Genomic DNA, 27,398 nt, shown 5'->3' with positions numbered 1-27,398 from the left:
AATCACATATGTTACATCATTTAAATATAAGAAAAAACTGTGTCAGTGGAGAAAGAGAGTAAGAGAAATAGAAAAATTAAATTTGGCAAAGAAATAAAGTAGTAGAAATACATATATTCTAAAATACGCATAAGCAAGTTGTTGAGGTTATATACAACAATTAACCATTAGACATTACAAGAAATAAATGTTCATCACTGCGATCTCATAGGGCTCACAGAGTACAATAACTTCTCCTTCACCATTCCTTCTTCCTCTTCTAAGGTCGGAACGGAGCAAAAACCACCACAGAATTATGGCCTCCAAAGCCGAATGAATTCGATATTGCTTCAAAATATTGCCAATGGTTAATATATTTTATAAACTAAACTTAATCATAGTTTAAATTGCTAAATAAATTCTCACATATTAATTATCTAACTTAAATTTGCTTCGTGATAAATATAAAATTATCGTTATTACGGAAAATAGTATTATTATGAATTTCTTCAATTCGAATATATATAATAATTTTATCTTAACTAACATGTTAATAATTAAAATTATAATTAATTAATTAAATTGATAAGAAAATGGAAATCAAGAAAGTACTTTTCTAAGAAGCTATTTAAATTACCTTTATGTGAAATGCTTGAATTTCTTTACAGATGAATATATAATATAAATAATCAATCAAATAAATATGATTTTAAATTCTAATCAAACAAATTTTGGAACAATAATTACGTCCTCTGACCGGGCGTAGAGCTACGTTCGGCCGCCAATAACATGTCGCCACGTGCTCTTACTCTTTACCGCGAAGCCCGACGACTTGACCCGGACCGGAACCTGGGAATGCTATGTTCGCGTATTGCGAGGTATTACTCGGTATTTGCTCGGTATTGCTTGGAAATAACGAGAAATACCATTCTGTGAAGACCAATACCGATCAATACCGAATTTTTTTTATAAAAACTTGATATTTCTCGGTATTACTCAGTATTTGCTCGGTATTGCTTGTTATTTGCTCAGTATTAGTTATTGCCGAGCAAAATCGATCAATACCTTGCAATACCTAGCAAAATCGAGAAATAATGAGCCATCCTGGGTCAGTTCCGGGTCGGGTTGTCGGGGAGCGTGATAAATAGTGAGAATGCGTGGCGCGATTCTACTGGCGGCCGAATGTAGAGCTACGTCTTGTGACCGGACCAAATAAAAGTTCCAAATTTTGATACATAATAATGTGGTTAAAATTGTGCTTTATAGATAATTAATAAAACAAAAAAGAATTTTGGCTTATACTTACCAACATTAATCTCATGATACTTCTTCACATTAGGCACCGTGTCAATCGTAACCTCTGGCTCCAAGTTCTATGAAGGAAAATTAAAATAAAATGATTAATCAACAAATAAGCCATTATAACTAAAGTATATAAGTTAGATAATTAATATGTTTGATGAAATATAATACATATTGGTTGATCGTTGGATGCAGCCAGCCCGTAGTAATAGCTTTGATCGTAGCAATGGCTTCCAGTCCCCCAGCTGCCCCAAGGCAATGCCCAATCATTGACTAATAGAGGAAAAAAATGTTATGACTTTCCTAATAATAAAGATAAATTATTATGACTTTGCATTATTAATATTGAGCTTATGTGAAAATATTGATTTAATATTGAATAATTTCTAGAACTATAAAAATGTTGAGCTCATGATTTTTTTTTTTTAAATAAACTTTTTTATAGAATAAAAACCCAGCAAAATACAGGAAACAACCATAATTCCAAAAAAAAACAACAAAATCAAAGATAACATAGCGGGCTCAGTATTCAGTCGAGGCCAACGCCCAAACCGTTACGCACGGACCACCCAGCAAGCGAATCACCCACGGTTGCCACCAGCATAGCCCTTAGCCTCACGAAGCAGCAAGCAAAAATACGACTCATCTTTTGCGACGAGCTCTTCCCCAGAATTTTCCCCTAAAGGCTTTAGAGGAACGATCAAGGGAAAAATCCATATCCGACTCAAACGATTCAGAATAATCTTCCTCCTCAGACGAATCACTTAACCAATTCTTTTGATCCCTAATCTCCTTGCCCGAATCCTTACTCACACAATCATCCATTTCTTTTGAATCCACCTGTTTCACAGGAATCTCCACAAAACAATTTAAAGACTTAACACCACCAGCATCACTCCCACCCTGCTCCACAGTAACAGAAACAAAACCATCGGCATCACCACCCTCCTTCTCAAGCAACATAACATTATCATTGGGTTTCACCGCATCCTGAACAGGCAAAACAACAGAATTTTCAACATTCACAGCCCCATGACCTACCTCCGACACCAGCAAAACCGAAGAATCCACAAGAATTTCCTGACGAACATTCCCATCCAACACCTCAGGAACAAAAGGTAATGCATAAGGAGAGAAAACAAATTCATCCATAGCAACAATAGCACCTTTACCATTAATCACGCCCACTGCTTCAACCAAAGTATCAGACGGAATTTCAACTACATTTATATTACGTTTTCTGACAATTATTTAATTGATTACATGTCAATGCCTTAATATTTTATTGTAAATTTAATAAATAATATTTTAATTTGTTTTTATATTGTACGCAAAGATTGTAAATTAATTTTGAGTAAAAGTTTATGCACGTAACATCATTTATTAATTTTAAACTTAAAAATGAAAGGGTGTAAAATAAAAACTTAAGTAAAATATTATTGTATTATGGTAAAGGAGGTTGGAACAACTATAAAATATTATCGAGCGACGGTCCATGGTTGGTTAGCGACAGAGAACACAAGGATTATAATCAAGTAACGAATGTCAAAATAATTGTAGTTGGTGGGCGACAAAGGTCAGAAATATCATAGTCGAGTGATGGTGGTTGCAAGGACCATAGTCGGCAAACAACATAGGTTAGAAAGATCCTAATCAAGTGATGGAGGTCGAAAGGAACGTAGTTAGTGAGCGATGATGGTCACAAAACTAGTAGCAGGGTGATAGTGGTCGGAATTACCGTAGTCATGTGATAGAGGTCCGAAAGATATTAGTCGACAGGTGATGGAAGCCGCAAAGATCATAGTTAGAAGACATTGGTTGGAAGGACCATATCTTGCAAGTGACAAAATTTGAAAGGATCGTAATCGGGTGAAGCTTATTGGAAGGACAGTAGTCGGTTGGCGACGGGGGTCGAAAAGATCGTAGTCGGGTGATGGTGGTTAAAAGTGTCATATGTTTGTAGCGAAGGTAGGTAAGTTCGTAGTTGACTGGTGATGAAGGCTAAAGAGCCTATTTTCGGTGTGCAATGGAGGCCATAAAAATTATAATCGGGCGACGATGGTCGAGAAGCAATTTGACGACAATCAGTGAAAGTTTAATGGAGGATGTTAAGCCTCATTAAACAGTTCCTCTGCACACCAAGAGGGGGATGGCACTAAAGGAAAATGCATAAAATAAATTTTTATAGCGGTTCGATCAATTAATGGCCTGCGTCCACTTCTCAGTCATCCACTCTAGATATTGCATTAACTCTAAGTAACCCTCCTTTAGTTGTTAGAAATCTGGACCCAAGTCTTGTGATTTTGATGATAAAAAATATTATTGGATTCCCTTCTGTGTTATCTCCTGTTAATTGCTATTATTGCATGTTTGTTTTTCATGTGCACTAACATTTTAGTGTTACAACTTAGTTTTTATAACTATATTTTTTTATCATGTATGTTTTTGATGATTATAAATTCTTATTGTGTTGATTACTATTTATCCAAATATATATTTGAAATATTATTTGTGTTATATATGCGTACTAATATTTTAGGAAAATAATACTCCAGACTGAAGACTTCAAGATAGATTAGATTAGGGTTTATTATAATTGAAGTCTATACTTTTTATATTTTTCTTGAGTTTGAGAGAGTGTGATTGTAATTGGGTAACTATGCACACATACATAAGGGGAGTACGAAACTTGTATTTTTAAAATTAATCGTATTGTACAATCATGGATCGTACGGTACGATTTGTCTTGAGTGTTTCTCCAGAATGGAGTTGATCAAATCATGCAAGGAAAAAATTTCTAACTCCTATTCGTACTATTTGAAGTTACATTCATGCAGACGACATCCATAGTATGAAATGGCTACAAACCAGTTCGTCTCGAATGAACTAAAAATTTTATAAACTAGTCATGCTGTATGATCATAGGTTCATACATATGATGTTTAAAGTATGAAATGGGTGCGTACCAGTTCTTTCATACAAATAGGTAAATATTTTGAAATGTTCGTACTATACAAAGTTGGGCTCGTACAAACTTCATCTAAAACTCTAAGATATCTTTTGGAAACTTAAAACTTAAGAATTTGGTATCCTAAGCATAGCTCTTCTTTTGAAATTTTTGGATATTCTGATTTAGATTTTATAATATGTAGGGTTGATAAAAAAAAGTACATCTGAAACTTATAAATTTATAGGAAACTCTTTAATTTCTTGGTCCAGTAGAAAACAAAATTCAGTAGCCCTATCTACTGCTGAAGCAGAATACATTGCCTTAGGTAGTTGTGTGGCTTAAGTTCTTTGATTAAAATAATAATTAATTGACTTAAGATTTTCTATTGACTCAATTTCAAATTTTTTATAATAATACTAGTGATATATGCATTTCAAAGAATCATATTCTACATTCTAAAATCAATCTTATATATATAAGACATCACTTCATTATAGATCATGTAACTAAGAGAAAAATTAAATTGCATCACGTTGCTATTGAAAATTCACTTGCAAATATTTTCACAAAACCAATGGATTTTGACACATTTAGCACTTTAAGGACCAGATTAAAAGTGATTGATCTTAATTCTTAAGTTGAAATTCTAAAAACTTGATTTGTTATATAATTGTATATTTGTTTTTTTCCTTAGATTGATTGTAAGAGTTTGTTGTTTGTTTTTTTTATTTTTGTTGGTTTTTTTTTTCTTAATTTTTTTCTCTTTTGTTAGTTTTGTGCTTGCTTTGCTTTTGATTTTACTAGAAGCATGTCATTTTGTTTGATAAGGTTTTTATTTATCATTTCTTATTTTTTAATTGTTCTTTTTGTATTGTACAAAATTTTTTCATACAATATAAATTCTATAGCATGTACATGATATATTTATGAGTTGATCATACAAAACTTAGTTTTTCATAGGATTTTGTACTGTATGATGATGTCATCATACTGTATGTTATGTGTTGTTTCATCTATACGAGTGGGAATGATTTTCCAATTAATGTTTGTTATTGATCACATATCGTACATACAAAATTGCATTTCGTCTGTATGATCCTATTGTCAGTTCCTTGTGGGGGTGAACCTAACCATCATAAAATAATCTTTAATATTCTGATCATCTTGGCCAAGCACGTGTTCGTCTATACAATCGTTTGGTCAAAAAGTATGTACGAAAGGACGCCTCAAAAATGACATTTTATAAAAAGTCATTTCATTTTTGGTTGTATCTATTTGTATGTACAACAATTATTTCATCCGAAATGATTTTAAAATCGTACACACAATCCAAATTTTATACTATAAAATAGGTCATTTTTCTTCAAATAGAAAGGTCTTCGGATAAGTTTTTCTTCACTTTCTCATCCATTCCAAACTTTCTAAAGTTCAAATCTTAGGAATCGTAAGTAGTAGCAAACAACCTCACATCTCTAAGGGATCATCCTCTAGATCTTGTAGGGATGACAATTTTCTATCCAAAAAGAATGAGGATGCTTTTTATAGATATTTTGCTACAAAAATTACCTCTTCCTGACTCCTCATTCAGAATGATATCAATTTCTCTTTCATGATCCTATTCACCTTAACCAGATTTTCATTTATCCTGACTCTCATCTAGGCCTTTCATAAAGAATCCTTTCAAATTTTTTTGGCTAACATGAAGGAAACTAAGACCAGACTAGGATTACCTCTTATGCTTTTAAGCAACGAGTAGAAATCACTAAGAAAGACTTAGGCAACTTCCTTTACCTAAGAACCCAAGAAATTAGTGTGCACACCTTAACCAGTAGAACCTACTTGGACTAGTCAAAAATAAATCAAAATCATAGAGGTGTTGCCCAAGTGAGTCATTTGTCTCGTGTTTACATTCTCAATCAAAATGCCTAGATTATCCAACACATTTTGAGAACCTCTATTATTCCAAAAAGTTGGAGATCGAATAAACTTAACTCCTCTTTTGTCCATAGTCACTTATTTAATAATGACAGAAAAACCTTTTCATGAAGTCCAACTTACCATGGATTATATTTACAAACTTTTCGATATCAGACTTTCTTATAATAAGAAAAATAAAAATTGGGCTTTAAGACATCTTGTTGTTTATATCTTAGAAAAAAAGTACAACCTCATACATCTTAATCCTCCCACTTAACTCCCTATTTACTTTACTAATGCCTCTTTTAAGGCACTCTTTATAAGTGATCGAAGCTTTGAGGGAGATAATGTTAAGAGAGTTGCTACTTAGCTTTTGCATGTTTTATATTCTTGCAACTTGTTATTTTGATGATTTCAAATATTATTGCTTTGATCACTTAATTTCTCCTTACACATTTTAGAAGAATTATTTTATGGCTCTTGTGTGTATTAACATTTCAGGGAAATCAAACTCCAGATTATTGAAGACTTCAAATAAAGATCGGACTATACTATTTTGTAATTTGGAGTCTGTATTTTATTCATTTTGAGTCAGAGAAAGTGTGATTATAATTGAGTAACTTAGCACACACACACACACACATACACACACTGGGGGAGATCTTTAAAAGATAGAATTTCTTTACTGATCGTACGGGATGAACCATGTTCGTACGGGACGATCAGGTCAGTTATACCCCTCAGAGAGCAATGGAACGAACAGAAAGTGAAGAAAAATTTTCTAAGTCCTGATCGTCTGGACGAATTTACCCATTCATTCCTGGACGATGTCCTATGATTTCTCACTTTGAACTGTTTGTCCAGACAAAATGTCCCATTCATCTCTGGATGATGACATCTGATTTCTCACTTTGAACAGTTAGTCCAAATAAAATTTCCCCTTCGTCTCTGGATGATGTCCTCTAATTTCTCACTTTAAACTGTTCATCCAGACGAAATGTCCCATTCATCCCTGGATGATATTCTCAGATTTCTAAAATTACCAGTTCGTCTAGATGATTCTACCCATTCGCCCCAGGACGATGTCCTTTGTTCCTTAACCTTGTGGACCGTCTTGCAGTTATTTTTCAATGAAGCCTGAAAATAACTGTTCGTACCGGACGAACTATGTTCATACGGGATGATGATTGGGTTTGAAGTAATTTTGTACCAATGCACATTGAGTTTATACGCAATAATTTTTACATTGTTCGTACGTACGAATTATGATCGTACAGCACGATCAAGTACATACATATTTGAAAATTTTAAGTTTTTTGTGCGATTTTTTGTTTCTTTCATATAAAAGGTCCTCTTAAAACTGGCTTGTAATCTTTTTGTCCACTGGTCTTCCTGCAAACTGAAGAAAGATTGAAGGAGATAGTGTGAGAGAGTGTTTAAAGGAGATTTCTTACTACTAGAGCGTGAAGTGTTCACTTGGTACTCAAAGGTAAGAATCTTTGTTTGTGAATTATGATTACTTCACTGATTTCTCTTGTCCTTCTAGATTTCTCATGAGAAGATCTTGTCAAGGACATTTGGTTCTTTGCAGACACTCGAGGAGTGTGAATCGCAGGAAGGTTCTCTGCCTATACTTGAGAAGTGTGAAAGGACGAAGAGTTCTCTGTCTACACTTGGAGAAGTGTGAAAGGACAAAGGGTTCTCTGCCAACACTTAGAGAAGTGTGAAAGGATGAAGGGTTCTCTGCCAACACTTGAAGAAGTGTGAAAGGATGAAGGATTCTCTGCCTACACTTAGAGAGTGTGAACCGCGGGAAGGTTCTCTGCCTACACTTGGAGAGTGTGAACAATGGGAGGTACTCTGCCTACACTTGGAGGGTATAAAAGGAAGATGGTTCTATGCCGCACCGGATAGTGGTGGAAGAGAGTTTTTTTTGTAAAGGCTTCTCCACCTTGTTGTGGGGGCAAAAGGAGAGACACTAAGTGGTAATAGTGCAATACCTGAAGTGGAAGACTTCAAGGAGTGGATGTATGTCTTGTTTGACCAAACCACTATAAATCTTGCATCTTTTTATTTTTCTACTACCTTTTTTACTTTACTGTTTCTATGTGATTTATGGTTGATAAATCTTTTTTAAAAAAATTATCATAAGTTTTTTATCAGTTTAAAATTATAAAATGGTAGTAAAAATTTTTAATTACCAATTCACCCCCCTCTTGGTTAGCTGCTGGGATATAAGCTTAGGTCTAACAACCTAATTCATATATAATAAGTTTTAACAAGTGGTATCAAAGCTTAATTTCAAAATTATATGTTTAGACTACTTTTTAATTAACGACCATGGTTACATTTGGAAACAAAAATATACTTGAGGGTTACTCTATAACTAGACCTTAATTATTTGATAATATTCCTTTTGATTTTTGGAAAACATGCATGTCTGTATTTTTACAGTCACTTGATTACCGTTTGTGGATCTTAGTTCATGAAGGGTATACAAAACCAATTAAATTTTGCGGACTAGACAGTACAAGAACATGACTTAGCACAACTTAATGCCAAATATTTGAATAGTTTCTTTGCTTACCTACTGCAATGAATCCATTTCTGCCAAGAAGTTAAATAATTCAGACTTAATATCTTGTTGCATGACTATGAACTATTTCGCATGAAACCCAATGAATCCATTTCTGACATGTACACAAGATTCACACAAATAGTCACCTCTTTATATGTATTAGGTAGGAAACTAACGAATGCATAAATGGTTAATAAAATACTTCATTGCTTACCTACTGCTTATGATGCTAAAATAATTATAATTACAGAGTCTAAAAATTTAAATATTTACTATATTAACAATTTTCTTGGATCACTTATTTCTTACGAGCAAGGGGTGAGTTAAGGAAAGATTGATACAGGTGAACTACAAAGGGAGAGAACATAGCACTGAAAGTGGAGGAGTCAGAGAGTGAACTCTCACAACCTGTGGATGAAGACGACATCGTATTGATAACTAAACATTTTATAAGCTTTCTGAATAGGAAGCAAAAGAGATGCCGGCAATGGAATCGAGGTAAATTTAATAGAAATGTCAAGGTTTCAAATAATCTTATTTATTATGAGTGCAAGAAACCTGGACATATTAAGTTAGATTGCCCAAAACTCAAAGCCACTCCTAGCAATGAGAATGTAGAGGAGAAACCTATTGTGAAGAAGGGCAAGAAGAAATTCCAAAGAGCTTTCTGGGCGGATTCAGCTTCAGACTCGTCAGAGACTAAAAAGGAAGAGGAAGTCACTAATCTATGCTTAATGGCTGATAATCTTGATCAGTCAGATCAAGAAGCGGTATGTGACTTATCTTATAATGAACTTTTTAATGTCTCTGAATGCATACATGATGCATATAGAAAGTTAAAGAAAAATGCATGCTAGTCTGAACTTAGAATTTCAAGAACTACAAAGAGAAAAGGAGATTCTTAGAAAAGATCATGTTTTAATTGATAACAAACACATAAAATTGCTTGATGAGTTTGATGATTTGAATAAGAACCATGAAAATTTAAAATCATCCTATATAGAACTTCAAAAAGAAATAAAAAATAATAAAGATGAATTTGAAAACAAAATGTATCAAGTAAATTATATAAATCGTATCTTGGAAGATATGATTTCATTTTATAAACTAAAAATAGAAGCTCTCGAGGATAATAGGATACCACCAAGACTTGAAGTTTTCATAAATCCTATTTTGTATCCTAAATTTATGCAATCCATAAATAGACAGAGAAACTTTAGAAAATTATGAAACCCTTTTTCAGGAGTCAAATGTTATAATTGTGGATTGATTGGACATATAGCTCACACATGTACATTGAAGAAAAAAACTTATTTTGTGTGGAAACCTAAGATGCATAAACCTAGACATATCATACATGGTTCTATTTATAATTTGCAAAAAGGTAAACCCAAACTTGTTTGGATTCCCAGGTCTAATGTTTGATATTTTTGTAGGATTGCTCTCACACAAGGCCTCGTGCGAGCATATGGTACCTGGATAGTAGTTATTCAAAGCATATGACTGGAGATACTGCACAATTCATATCGCTGGAAGCCATGAGTGGAGTCAAGGTAACACCACAAGGAAGGTGGTAGGGTCAGTTATGATTGAAAATCTTAAAAACTTTTTTTATAGAAAATATTTTGTTGGTAAAAGGCTTGAAGCATAATCTTCTGAGTATTAGTCAGCTATGTGATAAAGGTTATTATGTAATTTTTTTTCCTATAAGCAGCATATTAAGCCTTAATGGTAATGATGTTTTGAATGGTATAAGGGTAAATAATATGTATATGCTAGACTTTAATTGCATTAAAACTCATACTGTTTTTTGTCTAAAGACTATTTTTGATGAGTCATGGCTTTGGCATATGAGGCTTTTTCACTCTAGCATGAAAAACCTTAGGAGGATTACCCAAAAGAACTTAGTGAGAGGTATACCAAAATAAGACTTTACTAAGGACCACTTTTATAATGCATGTCAATTAGAAAAATATGTAAAGTCCTCTTTTTAGTCTAATACAAATTTTAAAACTAGTAAACCATTACATATTTTACATATTAATCTTTTTGGACCAGTTGGAACTGTAATTCTAGGAGGGAAGGTATACAAATTTGTGATTTTGGATGATTTCTTGAGATTTACATGGGTCAAATTTTTATTTCATAAGAGTGATTCATTTGAGAAATTTAGAAACTTTTTTACTTGGATTCAAAGAAAATAAGGATGTGAGATTTTGAGTATTCAAAGTGATCATGGAGGAGAATTTGAGAATGAAAAATTTGAAGATTTTTATAAGGAGAAAGGAACTGATCATAATTTTTCTGCACCTAGAACCCCTCAGTAGAATGAGATAGTCGAAAGAAAAATAGAACATTAATAGAAGCCGCTCAAGCTATGTTGGCAGAATATTCATTTCCTATATATTTTTGGGTTGAGGCGGTTAGCACTACATGTTATGTTCTGAATAGGGTGAATATGAGATTAAACTTAAATAAAACACCTTATGAGTTACTAAAGGAGAGAACACCTAATTTGTCATATTTGCATGTCTTTGGATGTAAGGTGTTCATTCATAATAATGGAAAATCTATATTAGAAAAATTTGATCCAAAATTAGATGAAAAAATTTTTATTAGATACTCAAGTGTTGGAAAATCTTATAGAGTAATCAATAAAAAAACTTTGATAATTGAGGAGACCACACATGTTGTATTTGATAAATCTGGAAGTTTGGAATAGCCAATTGTTAAAGAGGATGAGATAGAAATTAACTCCCAAAAGATTAAGAAAGTGAATTTGGAAAACAATATGGATGTAGAAAACCCAGTGCCTAAAAATTTGAGATTTTCTAAAAATCACCCAATGGAATTGATTATAGGAAAACTAGTGAGGGTGTTTGGACTAGGCATGGACTGAATAGAGAAATCAATCATTCAACATTTATTTCAATGATAGAACCTACAAATATTGATAAAGCACTTTCGGATGAATTTTGGATATTGGCTATATAAGAAGAACTAAATTAATTTGTAAGAAATAAAGTTTAGGAATTAATTGCAAGGCCAAATGATCAAAGTGTAATTAGAATTAAGTGGGTATTCAAGAACAAAATGAATAACTCAGGAGTAGTCATAAGAAATAAGATAAGATTGGTGGCTAAGGGGTATAATTAGATTGAAGGGATTGATTTTGATGAAACTTTTGCCCCTGTAGCTAGATTTGAAGCAATTAGGATTTTGTTAACCTTTGCCTATTTTAGAGGATTTAAATTGTATCAAATGGATGTTAAAAGTGTCTTTTTAAATGGGGTAATTTAAGAGGATATTTTTGTAGAACAACCTCCAGGGTTTAAAAATTCTAAACACCCAAATCATACTCGATGTAATATCCTTTATTATGATATCAATAAAAGTTATCCTATCTTGGTTTAATGTTTTTAATTTTATTTCAGAAATGTGTGTTAGCATATATGATCATCCTTCAAATATTTGATCTTACAAGTCCTATATCTCAAATTGTAATATAAATTTGAATTCATTAGAATTTTTTTAATTTAAGTTGTGATTATAACTTGATCTAGTTAAGAATGTCAATCTCATATCTCTTATTAGACTAATATAATTTTTATATTATTATTATAATTATGATGTTTTCTTATTTTGTATTTCTCTTATTAATATAAATATTATTGTACTTAAAAAATTTTGAGATTTTAGATTATGATTTTGGAAAGATCAAAATTACACTTAAAAATATACAAATGTATAAAATATTAAAAGAAGCGCAATGCTTCGCAGATTGAAAAAGAGGCACAAAATTAGTCCAAAAATATAAAAGATGCACAAAATGTGTCACAAATATTGAAAAGATATGCAAAGCAACACAAGTGCTATTTGATTCTTTCCTTAATCTTTCAATCTTTCAATTCAAATTAATCTTCTGTACGATTTTATTTGATATTAAAATTTGAAATATATAAATTTTACATTCATCTAATTTGCAATGATTTTGTTTATCTCAATGTTATATATATATATTTATATTCAAATGCCCCATATTCTCACATGCTTATTAATTCATGGGGAGTTTAGGAGATACTTAGGAATTTGAAAATTATACAAAAATAATTATTTTGCCATCATCAAAAAGTGGGAGATTATTAAAAGAGTTGCTACTTAGCTTTTGCATGTTTTATATTCTTACAACTTATTTGTTTGATGATTCTAAATATTATTATTTTGATTACTTAATTTCTCTTCACACATTTTGAAAGAATTATTTTTTGGCTCTTGTTTGTACTAACATTTCAAAGAAATCAAACTCCAGATTAGTGAAGACTTCAAATAAAGATTTGACTATACTATTTTGTAATTTAGAGTCTGTATTTTGTTCATTTTAAGTCAGAGAAAGTGTGATTATAATTGAGTAACTTAGCACACACACACACTAGGGGAGATCTTTAAAAGACAAAATTTCTCCACTGATCGTACGTGATGAATCATGTTCGTACGGGATGATCAGGTCAGTTATATCCCTTGGAGAGCAATGGAACAAACAGAAGGTGAAGAAAAATTTTCTAAGTCCTAATCATCCGGATGAATTTACCCATTCGTCCGTGGATGATGTCCTCTGATTTCTCACTTTGAACTGTTCGTCCAGATGAAATGTCCCATTCGTCTTTGGACGATGTCCTCTGATTTCTCACTTTGAACAATTTGTCTAGACGAAATATCCCATTTATCTCTGGATGATGTCCTCTGATTTCTCACTTATAACTGTTCATCCAGATGAAATGTCCCATTTGTCTGTAGACGATGTCCTATGATTTCTCACTTTGAACTATTCTTTCAGACGAAATGTCCCATTCATCCCTGGACGATGTTATCAGATTTCTAAAATTACCAGTTCGTCCAGATGATTCTACCTATACGCCCCGGACGATGTCCTTTGTTCCTTAACCTTGTAGACCATTTTGCAGTTATTTTTTAACGAAGCTTGAAAATAACTATTTGTATTGGATGAACTATATTCGTACGGGATGATAATCAGATATGAAGTAATTTCATACCAACACATATTGAGTTCATAGGAAACAATTTTTTCACTATTCGTACGTATGAATTACAATCGTATGGGATGATCAAGTACGTACAAATTTGAAAAATTACAGTTTTTTTGGATGGTTTTCATGTCTTTCATATAAAAGGTCCTCTTAAAACTAGCTTGTAATCTTTTTGTCCTCAGGTCTTCGTGCAAATTGAAGAGTGATTGAAGGAGAGAGTGTGAGAGAGTGTTTGAAGGAGATTTCTTACTACAAGAGCGTGAAGTGTTCACTTGATACTCAAAGGTAAGAATCTTTTTTTGTGAATTGTGATTACTTCACTCTTTTCTCTTGTCCTTCCAGATTTCTCGTGAGAAGATCTTATCAAGGAGATCCAGTTCTCTGCCGACACTCGAGGAGTGTGAACAGCAGGAAGGTTCTCTACATACACTTGAGAAGTGTGAAAGGAAGAAGGGTTCTCTGCCTACACTTGGAGAAGTGTGAAAGGATGAAGGGTTCTTTGTCTACACTTGGAGAAGTGTGAAAGGATGAAGGGTTCTCTTCCTGCACTTGGAGAGGTGTGAAAGGATGAAGGTTTCTCTGCCTACACTTGGAGAGTGTGAACAATGAGAAGGTTCTCTGCCTACACTTGGAGAGTGTGAACAGCGGGAGGTACTCTTCCTACACTTGGAGGGTGTAAAAGAACGATGGTTCTCTGCTGCACTGGATAGTAGTGGAAGAGAGTTTTTTTATAAAGGCTTCTCCACCTTGTTGTGGGGAAAAAAGAAGAGACACTAAGTGGTAATAATGCAATACCTAAAGTGGAAGACTTTAGGGAGTGGATGTAGGTCGTGTTTGACCGAACCACTATAAATCTTGCATCTTTTTATTTTTTCGTTGCCTTTTTTACGTTACTATTTCTGTGTGATTTATGTTTGAAAAATCTTTTTTAAAAAATTTATCATAAGTTTTTTATCAGTTTAAAATTATAAAAGGGTGGTAAAATTTTTAAATTACCAATTCACCCCCCCTCTTGGTTAGCCACTGGGATATAAGCTTAGGTATAACAGCCTAATTCATATTTAATAAGTTTCAACAGATAATTCTCTTGAAGGAGGAGCACCTACTCCAGCACCTGCACCTGGACCCGACTAGAATTTCTACCAAGAAATGATTAAGCACTTTGATGAAATGGAAACTCATTTTAATCAATATTTTGATCAAATTGAGAATCACCTGAATCAACTAGATGCTGGGTTGGATCCGAGGGTAGTTTGACTCGGTTAACATGAACGTAACTACCATAAGTAGTTACATTTTAATGATCAACCAACCACCTCCTCCAGATCAAGGCCCTTCTGATTATTAATTATACTTCTGTGGTGTTGTTACTGATGAGTTTATGTGTTTGTTCTTGAGATATATTCTTGTGATTTTAGTGATTTTTTGTGTTAGTGATTTCATGTGTTGTTTCTAATTATGTTATTTGTGATGATGTGAAATGGAGAAATGTGTTTAAATGTGCTTTTGAATGAGAAATAAAATGATAAAATATTTTGTTGACATGCATTGAAATCTCACTTTTTAAAATGGTAATTTTTCTTTAAACAAATTATTTGTGGTTGATCTCTTGGATGAAAATTTGAATTATTTTGTTCTACAAATTAATTTTCTTACAAAATTTGATCTTTTAAAATTTAAATTAAAATGATGTATGGATGTAGATAAAGAGATCAATTTCATGTTCGTATAGACAAGTATTATTTTGATATACATAATTGATGCAAAATAGATGTCTTATTTATTTTATTTTCTTTTTCAATGTGTTTTTTTATTTTTAGTGGAATTTGAATTAAGATTATTGATATTAAAAAAAATAAAAAAAGTAAAAGATGCATAAAGCATGCAAAAATAAAAAAAAGTTATGCAATAGTTTACAAAGTAAAAATAGGCACAAAATTAACCCAAATAAAAAAGATGCACAAATTGTGCCATAAATATTTGAAAACATGCACATTATCGCCAATTGAAAAAGAAAATAGTATTGTTCTTTTAGTTATCATTATATCTCTAATCCAATTTCATTTAATTGACAATCATCTTCATTATTGAATTATAAACTTTTTAATCTTTATTTCATCTTTTTTGTAATAACTATTTTTATATATAATTTGTCTAATATAAATAGTGACTGATTGACTTTTCTTATCTTAGTTGTACTTTAATTTAAATTTTGATTTTTTTTTTCTCTTTAGCATTTGGAAATTAACTTTTTTTTTGCAGTTAGTTTTAATTTTTTTTCTCCAACTACTTTGATTTATCCATAGAAAGTTTTAATTTCAAGGTATACTTCCCTTTTTATTGTTGTCAAAAAGGGGAGTCATAATATTATTTGATGTTGTTGATTATTATTTGATGTATTTATGTTTACGTGTTATGTGTATGTATGTGTTGTATTGTGACTGTGTATGTATGAGTTGTATTGTGACTGTGTGTATGTTTTGAATGTGTGTATATTTTGTTCATGTTTGTGTTTTTGTTCGAGTTATTTCATGATTTATTCGAGTTATTTTTATTTTAGTAGTTGTTGTTTCTTTTAAAATTTTAGGTTTATATTTTTTGATCTTTATGGGAACTCCTTATTTTAAATTCGTCATTCATTAACGGGAAGCTAAGAAAAAAAATTATTTTAAATGTTAACTCAAACAATTTGTCGTAAGTATTCCTCGAGAATGGAGTTTATCGAATCATGCCATAAAAAATTTTCTAAGCCTTGTTCTTACTATACAAGGTTACATTCGTACAGACAATATCTAGAGTACGAAATGGCTACATACCAGTTCATCCCAAATGAACACAAAACTTTTTGAATTGATCATACTATACGATCATATGTTCGTACAGATGATGTCAAGAGTATGAAATCGGCGCATATCAGTTTGTCCATATAAATAGGTAAATTTACTAAATTATTCGTACTGTACCAACTTGGGTTCGTACAGACGACATCAAGAGTAAGAAATGGACTCATCCATTTTTGTACCAAACGAAGCGTGATTTAGTTAAACTGGTCGTACTATACGATATAGGATTTGTATAGTATGCTAACCAGAGTACGAAATGCATTCGTACCAAATTGTACCAGACAAATTGGTATAATTTTGAATTGATCGTACTGTACGATGGAATTTCATTTGTACACTCAAGGGAGTGAGAGAGCAACAAAATTAGAAGTTCAATTTTCTAAACAAATCATATTGTATGATCAATTAATAAGAAAATCATAAAAAGGGATAATTTTGTAATTAAAAATATTTGGACTAATTATACTAGATAATCTAGATCGTACAATATAATCAGTTTAAATAAAGACTCCAATCGATAATCATAATTTATGCAAATCGTTAAATTCAAAATTTTAACTAATCATATCCTACGATAAGTATTGTGATGTATGATATAATTAAATATTACCAAAATTAATTCTACAATTAAGTAATGATTTTAAATTAATTGATCTAGTAAGATCGTTAGGATGATTGGACCCAGTCATACTGTACGATCAAATCCTTGCATGGGACGATAATTTATCATTTTCAATCATCCAAGATGATAATCTAAGTCATTTAAACAAATCGTACTAAATGATTCTCAAATCGTACTAGAAGATCATCTTAATTCATTGAATTAATTGTACAACATTTTATTCTTTGTGCATTACTAATATGATTATTTGAACTAATCGTATTGTCATACTATACGATCAAAGTCACTAGAATTAAATTTCTAGGACTTTTTAACACCTTGTATTTAATCTTTATAATGAGACTTATTTCAAGTCTTTATATGTTGATTGTTCTTGAGAGAGAGCTTGGAGAAGGGATATAAAAGAGCATTGGTAAGAAGAGAGGGAAAACTTGTGTGTAAGGGATAAGTAGTGTGATAGGTTCACATAGATGCTCCAAGAAAGTATCTTGCCTTGTTTCTCCAAGTGTTTATCAAGGTTTATTAGGTGACAATGGGAAGAAGTTCTTTAGCTCAAGATCATGGTTCTCTACCATCACCATGAGGGTAAGAAAGGATTTTAGGTTCTCTTCCTTCTTTAGAAGGTAGAAAAAGGATTAAAGATCCATTTTCATCACTTGGAGGGTGACATAGCATCTAGTTCTCTATTACACCACAGTCGGTGGAAGAGATTCTTGTAAGGGCTTCTCTATCTTATTGTGGGGGCAAAAGGAGAGACACTATAGTGATTAGTGCAATACCCATAGAGGAGGACTACGGGGAGTGGACATAGGTCAATGTTGACCGAAGCACTATAAAATATGGTGTGCTCTATCTTATTTTTACTTTTTAGTACTTTTTATTTATGTAATTTGAGCTTACTTCATGAATCTCATTTTTTACCATCAACTACAATTAGGTTAATTTATGGTTTAAAAAAAATTATTATCTTGATTATATATTTGCACTTGAAAATAAAAAATATTTTAAACCTTGATTTTCTTATGCATGTGTTAGAATAATTGTTTCTTTGGGAATTATTTTTCAAAGTCATTCTCTAGCAAGAATTTTTATTATTGTAGTAATTTTTTTTAGAAGTGCTAATTTACCCCCTGCTCTTGGTCCGCCTTGGCTTAGTTTATTAAGGTCTTACAACCTCCCTGAACTTTTAAGTGGTATCAAAGTGGATCTTAAAATTTAGATTTTAAAATCTTCAAGCAAAGATCAAATAATGTAATTTTGAATTAAGAATACTACAGAGGGTTATTCAATAACCCTTCCATCATTATTTGAAAACATAATTTCAATTTTTAGAAAATTTGCATGTCTACATTTGTACAATCCATTAAATATAAAATTTGGTATATGATTCAAACTGATTATCCACTTCCATCTTAAGTAGTTAATGGTGTCAAAATGTATATTCCCTTTACTAAATAGAGTCATGAGGATAGAGAATTAGTATAATTAAATGCAAAAATTTTAAATTATTTTTTTGTATCTTAAAATTAGAGTATTATATGTAAGTATCTACATGCACTACTTAGAAGAAAATATGGGATAGACTATACACCACATATAAGGGAACTAATGAAGTTAAACAGTCTAGGTTAAATATTCAACTGCATGACTTTAAACTTTTTTGCATAAAATCTAGAGAGATTGTATCCAAAATATACACTAGGTTAACCCAAATAATGACATCTATGTATGCACTAGGTAGAGAATTCTCTAATTCTGAAAAACGTTAATAAGACTTTTACGTTGCCAACCTTGTTTGTATAATGTTAAAGTCACTACTATTTCTGAATCAAAGGACTTAAATGTTTATTCCATTTATAACTTTCTTGGGTCACTCATTGCCTATGAGCAAGGTGTAAGTCAAAGACTACTTGATGCATGTGACAAGAAGAAGGAGAAAACTATGGATCTGAATGAAAATAACTTAGAAAGTGATAGTTTTGTAATGGATGAGGATGAAGACATTGAGTTGATGAACAATTAGTTCAAGAGTTTCCTAAAGAAATGTAAAGGAACTAAAAATTTTAAAGCATCATCTGACACTATATGCTTTGGATGCAAAAAATTAAGACATCTCTTAATAGACTACCCAAAACAGATGACTAACACAGTCAAGGATAAGGGTTAAGAGAAAGAAAAATTCAAAAGAGAAAGAATAGGATGCATAAGGCATTTTGGGCTGACCTTGCCTCAGAATCATCAAAATAAGAAGCAGAGGTGAAGGCAAGAAAGTTGTGTCTTTTGGCTAATGTAAATCTTAATTAGTTAGATTAAGATGAGGTATATCAATGATCATATGATAAATTTTTTATTATTTCAGAGAAAACTCATAATTCATATAGGAAACTTAAAAAGATGTATGGTAGCTTAAAATTGAGTTTTATAATATGCTAAAAGAACATACTAGTTTGATAACTGAGCGTTCTACTTAAGATAATGATCACATGTATTTACTTAATGAATATAACGCATTAAAAGAGAACCATGTTGACCTAACTAATATATATAATCCTTGATGATAAAGCATCTTGAGTTAGAAGAATAATTCAAAGATAGAAGGCAGAAAACCTTGAGTCCCTTTTCACCCTCCTTATGATAGAAGAGAACCTGAAAAAAATTTTCACTCTTCTAGTAAAGGTAAAGAACCTCAAAATTTATCCTTGAAGCTTTCATTCAAAGAGCACCCCATGCAAATCCTTAGATCCCTATGGAGGGATCAAGATACAAACTTGATTAAAGGAACAGTGTGACACCACCACACTACTTCTCCCTCTCACAAACCTCACATTCTCCACACTACTTCACACCGCAGAGAACATGAATCAACGAAGAAAATTTGGTGATAATTGTTGGTCGGACTATAAGTTTGACTATAATTAGTGGTCAGGCAAAAGTCCAATAATAGTCAAGCGATGGATCGATGGTTAGGCAGTGGTTCGAGTATTTGATTTCGCAATCTTAGGCTTGTTGAATTTTTCTCACCGAGCCACTTGAATCGACTATAAGCATGTCACATTTGGTGAGCATTTGGTCATCCAATTTATTGTTTAAACCTTCCAAATATGCTTTAGATCCTCAATTAGGACCTATATGGACTCAAATTGAGTCAAATTTAGTGTCATTGGGTTCATCTTTTCAATACGTTCAGTTTGACTATAAATTTGATGAAATCAAAGTTCGAATGGTCAAGATTTGATTTTAAAAATTTCAATTCAAAATAATTACCTCAAGATTTGTGCCTTATAACTATAAATTTTCGATGATATACCAATCATACTTACTTTTTTTTAGAGAAACTAAATAATAAAGATTTAAGAGAGTTACTCTAGAGAGTTCTAGAGTAGAGGGAAGTAAATAATATTTATATTGAAGTCATTAAGGATCTAAAAAAGTGTTTTAACCAAATATTTTCCTCTTTCAGTGTGACTAAATCAAGGATCATTTATAAGCCAATATCTTTTTACTTTAGTTAGAAATGTTCTTACTATACCTTTGTATATATGAGGATGTACCTTATTGTATGTATTTTTGCTGATTATATTATTCTTATTGAGAAGACTGAGAGAGTTGATGCAAAGCTTGAGTTATAGAGGTCAACCATAAAATATTAAAGTTTCATTTGAGTAGATCTAAAATTGAATATATAGAGTGTAATTTGAATAATAATAGATCCAATGGTGGGATTGTGATATTGGGTGATCAAGTCTTTAAAATGTGTGAACATTTTAGATATCTCGAGTCTATAGTTCAAAGCGAAAGATAAAATGATGGGAAAATTATTAGTAAAGTTCAAGTTGGATTGTTGAAGTGGAGGAATGCATTAGACTTGTTGTATGATAAAAAAGTGCCGCCTCAAACTTCGGGTAAAATTTTATTAGATGGTGGTGAGACATGCAATTGTTTATAACCCAGAATGCTGGCCATTAAAAGAGAAGCACAAAGTTAAGTTGCATGGATGAGGATGCTCAGGTGGATGAGTGGCTTTACACTTAGAGAGAAAATGCGAAACTAGTATATACATGAAAATGTTGGAATAGCTCCAATGGAAAATAATATTAGAGAGAGACATTTTTCATAGTTTTGTCACTAGAATGTAGGCCTATCAATGACCCTGTAAAGCGAGTTAACATATTATATTCAACCTATGTTAAGAAATGTAGAGGTAGACCTAAAAAGATGGTTGGAGAGTCTTAAAAAGGATATTTTTTATTTAGGTTTAACTAAGAATTTTTTACTCGTAATAAAGAAATAAGGAAAAATGATTAATGTTGCAAAACCCATGTAGTGGGATAAAGGCATGTTGTTATATCGTATGCAAATTAACATCATGTAATTGAAATATTATTGAAAATTAACATATTAAATTTAAAAATTCATAATAGAAAAATCATGTATTAACTTTTGTAACTCATTTTAATATGAATTGGTAGAGAGCATAATGATTTAATTTTTTTTTCTTTTTTATTTTTGTATTTTAATAAAAAATTGTGTTAAAAGAGTATTTACCTTGGTTGCATTTATTTTAATCTCCGATGTATTTTGAAAGATTTCCTTTATTGCGTTGAGCTCTGTTATATCTCCTGCTGGTGTGGATGTTGCATGTGCATTGACATAATTCACCTAAAAAATAAAAAATAGAAAAAATAACATGTTTAATATTCATTACGGAGAAGAAAATATACCGTACTTATGACATTTTTAAGGGACAATATTTATCAATAATATTCCATATTACTAAATAGTATTAATAATAAAGAATACTAACACGAATCTTAAGGAACTAATACTTAACATTAAATATGGAACATAATAGAGTATATTGTTATTTTATATAGCTAGTAATATAAACACTCCAAATTTTATTAAAAATAAAAGTTATAAATTTATTAAAATGCTAATGTATTATATAAATAATAAGTTATATTACTCTCGTCTTAATTCCAGAAAATTCAAGGCTTGAACAAATTTTATTCAAGATAACCTCATTTCATTATTTTCTTTAAATCCTTTGCACTAATTTGATTGCTAATATTTCTAAATTAGATCATTTAAAATAATTCAAGCTTAGATCCTAATATTCCCTAATTAGAGTTTTCTTAAAATATGATTTAAAAATACATTTGACCCAAATTAATTTCACTAAGCTAGATAAATTTTAAGATATCTAGTTTATTTTAGATAAATATAATACAATATTTGATTGATTAAGTATATAATAATATCATTTAAAAATAAATTAAATAATTATAAAGTTGATGCGTAACAAATTTAATTATTAATATTCAGTAATTATGTTTAAAATATTAATGTAGAAATTAAGGAACCTCCTCAGGAGAAACTCCAGCATCCTCCATGCTCCTAGTTATGCAGGAAGTGATTCCGAGCACATCTGGGCGTGGCTCAGTAACATGATGAGCATCACAGGTTATTGCACCGCCCAAATACTCTGCAATTATATTTGCCCCCCTTTTCCTTGCATGCTCTAAGCTCTCCATCACCTGCAAAAAAACAAAACAAAGGAGAAATTCATTCAGTTTATTTAATTAATGACAAAACACAAGTGTTAAGTTTATTACGTATAAAACAAAAGCTTCTCTCTTATAAATATCTTAATATTTTGTTATTTTATCATAGATTTAAAAATAAATATAATACTTATTATTATATTATCAGTAAATCAGAATCATATAGCTTAATGTTATTGAAATATAAAGGAATATTAAATGTTAATTTTTCAAGTCTATCTTCGTATAGAATTGAATCAAAATAAGAAAAACATTGGAATTTATGAATCCTAATTAGATTTCTTACTAGTTCTATTTTTTTAGATATTTATAATATATAAGTAAAATATAAAATTTATATTGCAGTTAGCTCAAAGCAAATCTAATTAATATAAGTCACCATAATTAAACTTAATTAGAATTGTTTGGTATACCATAGTGTTTTATAAATTGATTGTTAAAGTCGTTGGAGAAAAAAAAAACTCAGGGTTCATCTGGGATAACTTTTTATTGTACTGGAAAAGTAATGTTTTAATTATTAAAAAAATTAATTAAAAAAAATTTTATATTAAAAGTTGCTTTAGAAAATAGTATATATAAAATGTTGTCCCAAAAAAGCCTCTTAGTAACTCTTGTTAAAAAAAAAAACAACTTTCACCAATAAAAAAGGTAATGAGAAAGCTTTAAGAAAAGAAGAGGCGAACATATTATGATTGTTATCTTAGAAGTAAAAAACTAAAACTTATTCCTTATAGTAGAAATTGTTACGCGTTGAACCTAGACTAGATCATGTCCGGACTCGATGAGAACGTGCTACGCGTTTGTACACAGTAGTATGTACAATTTGTACACACACTTAAGGCTTTCACTGCTTGCTAAAGGGATATCGAACAGGACCTAGACTTTGTCCAGCTGGCTCTTCACCACCGGACAAGCAGGAGTGGTTATTTATTTTTTTGAATGAGGATATGATACCATTTGCTTTCCAATTATACGTACTAACCAGAATTCCAGATCTTCTCCCATGACAAAACCCATCCCGGGCCTTTATCCCATGGACGAGAAGCCTTATCAGGACTCAGCATGCGCAGAGACAAAGCCCGACATGCGAAAAATCCCGCAATGCCCATCGGAAGAATGGGCGCCTCCGTACCGCCGGCGATCATTACATCAGCGTCGCCCTTTCTTATGGATTAGCGGCGGCGAAAGAAGCACAATTGGCTGTAGCACATGCAGTAGATATTGAATAGCTGGGCCCATCAGTCCATTATCAATAGCGAGCAAGGCGGATCCCATGTTTGTGATTAGGACAGGGGACAAAGAATGGGCACAGCTTATGATATCCTCCTTTTGATCATTTTCTCCATCTTGGTGGAGAAGATTGTGTAGCCTCCCACTCCTGCTCCCACCACTGCTCCATTCTCGATCTGTCCATCTATAACATACGAAAATTCATTTATTATAAAATTTAATAACATTAATGTCCAAAATACTTATAAATGTTATGAAAGAAAATTTGAGATTATTATTTTATAAGATTTAATATAGGTCTATAATTTTAGTTGATAATAACTTTATCTATTTTTAACTGAATTTTTTAATAATTGAATATTTTTATAAGAAAAATACAGACGAGTTCAACAATTTAATGAATTCCTATTATGACTGAAAAAGAAAAGGTAATCAAAAAAATATCAATTGACTTTGAATTTAAAAGTAAATTCTTCTTCTTTCTTGCATATTATATTATAATATATTTATGAAAAGCTGAATCTTCTTCTAGGTTTAATATCCTTGGATTTGCAAATCTGGAAAGAACATCATTTAATAGTCATAAAGAAAACTCCACATGCATGTTATTATTTTATTATGTTTTCAACAAAACTATTTTTTGGAAATTAGTGTAGAGCACAAAATAACGTACACACACAACACTTTTGCGAGACTTGAATCAAAAACTCTTATTTTAAATACGGATTGACCTTGTTTTATATATACGCATTTTAGTGATTTGTTGGATTGAGGAGCGTTGGCTACCAATCAAGAATTTTGAGTTCTTGTTTGAGTATGCAATTTGTATGGAGGTTGTTCTTAATGTTGCAAAAACTTCAAAAAAAAAAAAACTTTATTTTATATATTAAATTTCTTTTTTATATTACTATAGAATTTTCTTGGTTTGCACTATTAGATTCATCTTAATAATTTATTTGACCATTTAAATTTTTAATGATAGATTATAAAATTATTATATTTATATATATTAGCAAAGTATAAAAGAAAAATAATAAATTATAATTTATTTTGCATATATCTTAGGCTGCTATTGTGGAATCATATGGTACACCTGCCTGCGCAGCATGAGGAATAAAATGAGACTTGTTTGTTACATTTGAGGCTTATATTTATTGCTCTCACCAATCCCTTTCATTTTAGAAGCCATGAATTAATTTAGACAAAAAGGTGAAATAAATATCTGTCCAGTTTTGTATCATTGTGTCGAGATAATAAATTTTTTGTTCGATTATATTATATAGGTGAGCTGAGGCCTTCAATATTTTAAAAACTATCAAAAGTTTTTAAAAATAAGTGCCATGTATGAATTATAAATTAAATTTTATAACATAAATAATTCAACTAATTAAAATTTATTTTTATTAAATTATTGTCAAAATATATTAATTTAGGGTACTTTGAACTTACATTAATCAGTTGTTGGGGACCAAGATTGGCGCTCTCCAGCGCCTTGTTGCCGGCGACAAGGCAGTATCTCCAGCAGTCGTCCAGCCGACGATCAGACTTTTGATCAACGTACCCTTCCGACAAAAACTCATGAATCTGACCAGCGAATTTAACCGCGAGCTCTGACGTGTTGAACCGATCGATCATTCCAACTCCATTTGTTCCGCGGAGGAGCTTATCGTAGAAACCATCAACGTCGTTTCCGAAGACAGAAACTAAACCCATTCCGCTTATCACTATTCTTTTCTTTGGATCTTTCTCACGCTTGGGAGCAGAAACGGTTGGAGAGCCGTTCATTACTGTTATTCTCTGCAACTTTGTAGCTGAAGGATTTTTTAAATATCAGTATTTTTAAAACTCATTCATATATATATATTTTGATCAGATTATTATATGATAATTCTTTTCTTTAAAATATATATATAATAAAACTCAAATATTTTCGTGCAAAATAAAGGATTTGTTTTTTTATATTTGAAAAGATATTAGATGTATAAATAAAAATTTATATGTGTAATTCAAAGAAAAAAAGTGTAATAAAAATTTAGGAAGCTCACATGATGAAGAGAAGGTTGATCTCCTTGAAAGCTTTTTGATTAAAAATCCACCCCAGGTTGATGAAGGAGCATTGCCACTGCCTTTGAGGGCTATCTCTTTGCTTCCAATCATATCTCTTCTCTCTTTGTATCTGCACGCTCTCTCTTTCTCTCAATCTCTGAAGCAGCTGCTGTAAGTTATTTTGGAGGCCTATAAATAAGCAAAATGGTTCAAATTTAAGGGAAAACATTAATAACTTTTGGCAGTTGGTCCAACCTAAATTCATCTATTACAGGTCTATTCTGAATTTGTGTATATCAGTTCAGTAAAAAAAAAAAAGAATAATCAATAGTTTCCTTTTTCCTTTAAGTTTTTACTTTCTTAGGTTTGGTCAGTATTAGTGCACATGGTATATTAAATGGAAACCAAATGCAGTTTCAGAGACGCATAAATGCTTTATTGTCTTTTTTGAGCTTGTTGACGGGTCAGGGATTTTGCTGTTGGGTTCAGAATCCTTTTCGGTTCGATATTTTTAAATATTTTACAACAAGGAAAAATTTATTGTTGTTGATTGTGTTGACTGAAAAGTAAAAAGACCCTTCCTCTCTGAAAAATTATTAAATGGCTTCATTCCGAAAGTTTTTTTTTTTTTTTGGTTAAAACCCACAGGGGGCCTACGTGTAATTTTAAAAATTCGGTTACACAGTTCTTAAATGGAATCTCCAGCTTGCTAATGCTCAAAAAAGCTACAAGAAAAATAGAAAGAAAACCTAAGAGCCAGTGGTTCATTTTCCTATGATTACAAGAAAGACATAAAAAAAGACTCGGGCTGTGAGTAGACAGCACCCAAAAAAAGAAGATCATAATAATCCCGTTCATCACTATCTTCCTGCAAAACTGATGAAGAAAATTGAAAATGAAATATAAAAACCAGAAAAGGAGTACCTTGCATTCATTGAAGCTCCAGAAACAAAAATGTGATTTTTCCCTGCAAGGAAATCTCCCAAAATATGTATTAGACAGATAGTAAATCAACCTTATAATATAAAAACTGTTATAGTTGTAGTCACCACTGACACTATAACCAAAAGACAGGCCCAGCATATTCCAGTTTAACTAGTTTAAAACCTGATCAGTCTCCTTCCTCATAAACACTAAATTAAACCAATTCTTACAGAAATTAATACTCGAGTCACTATTAAACCTCCAGCAAGCACCAGAGTAAAAAAAAAGCATTCTCTAAAGCCAAAGCTGGCTGGATCGGTAAATACCACATAACGAGCACCCTTCTCCACCAAAGTAGACAAAAACCCCTAGTAGTATTGCAAGAATAAGTAATAAAC

General features: G+C 31.5%; 1 protein-coding gene across 1 annotated transcript; it reads right to left on the bottom strand.

The window, feature by feature from the left end:
* Positions 1 to 259: 259 nt before the first annotated feature.
* Positions 260 to 25,815, bottom strand: LOC110103710 (3-oxoacyl-[acyl-carrier-protein] synthase I, chloroplastic). The gene is given in 13 exon segments (XM_028699881.1): positions 260 to 327; positions 1,286 to 1,352; positions 1,453 to 1,554; positions 21,782 to 21,895; positions 22,600 to 22,773; positions 23,783 to 23,821; positions 23,823 to 23,971; positions 23,974 to 24,030; positions 24,033 to 24,093; positions 24,095 to 24,124; positions 24,126 to 24,199; positions 24,202 to 24,214; positions 25,480 to 25,815. Coding segments are annotated over 13 exon segments (1,284 nt in total).
* Positions 25,816 to 27,398: the final 1,583 nt, after the last annotated feature.

The sequence above is a fragment of the Dendrobium catenatum genome, unplaced genomic scaffold, assembly GCF_001605985.2.
Source record: "Dendrobium catenatum unplaced genomic scaffold, ASM160598v2 fragScaff_scaffold_1400, whole genome shotgun sequence".
Lineage (NCBI taxonomy): Eukaryota > Viridiplantae > Streptophyta > Magnoliopsida > Asparagales > Orchidaceae > Dendrobium > Dendrobium catenatum.
This window is presented reverse-complemented; position numbering and strand designations above follow the sequence as displayed.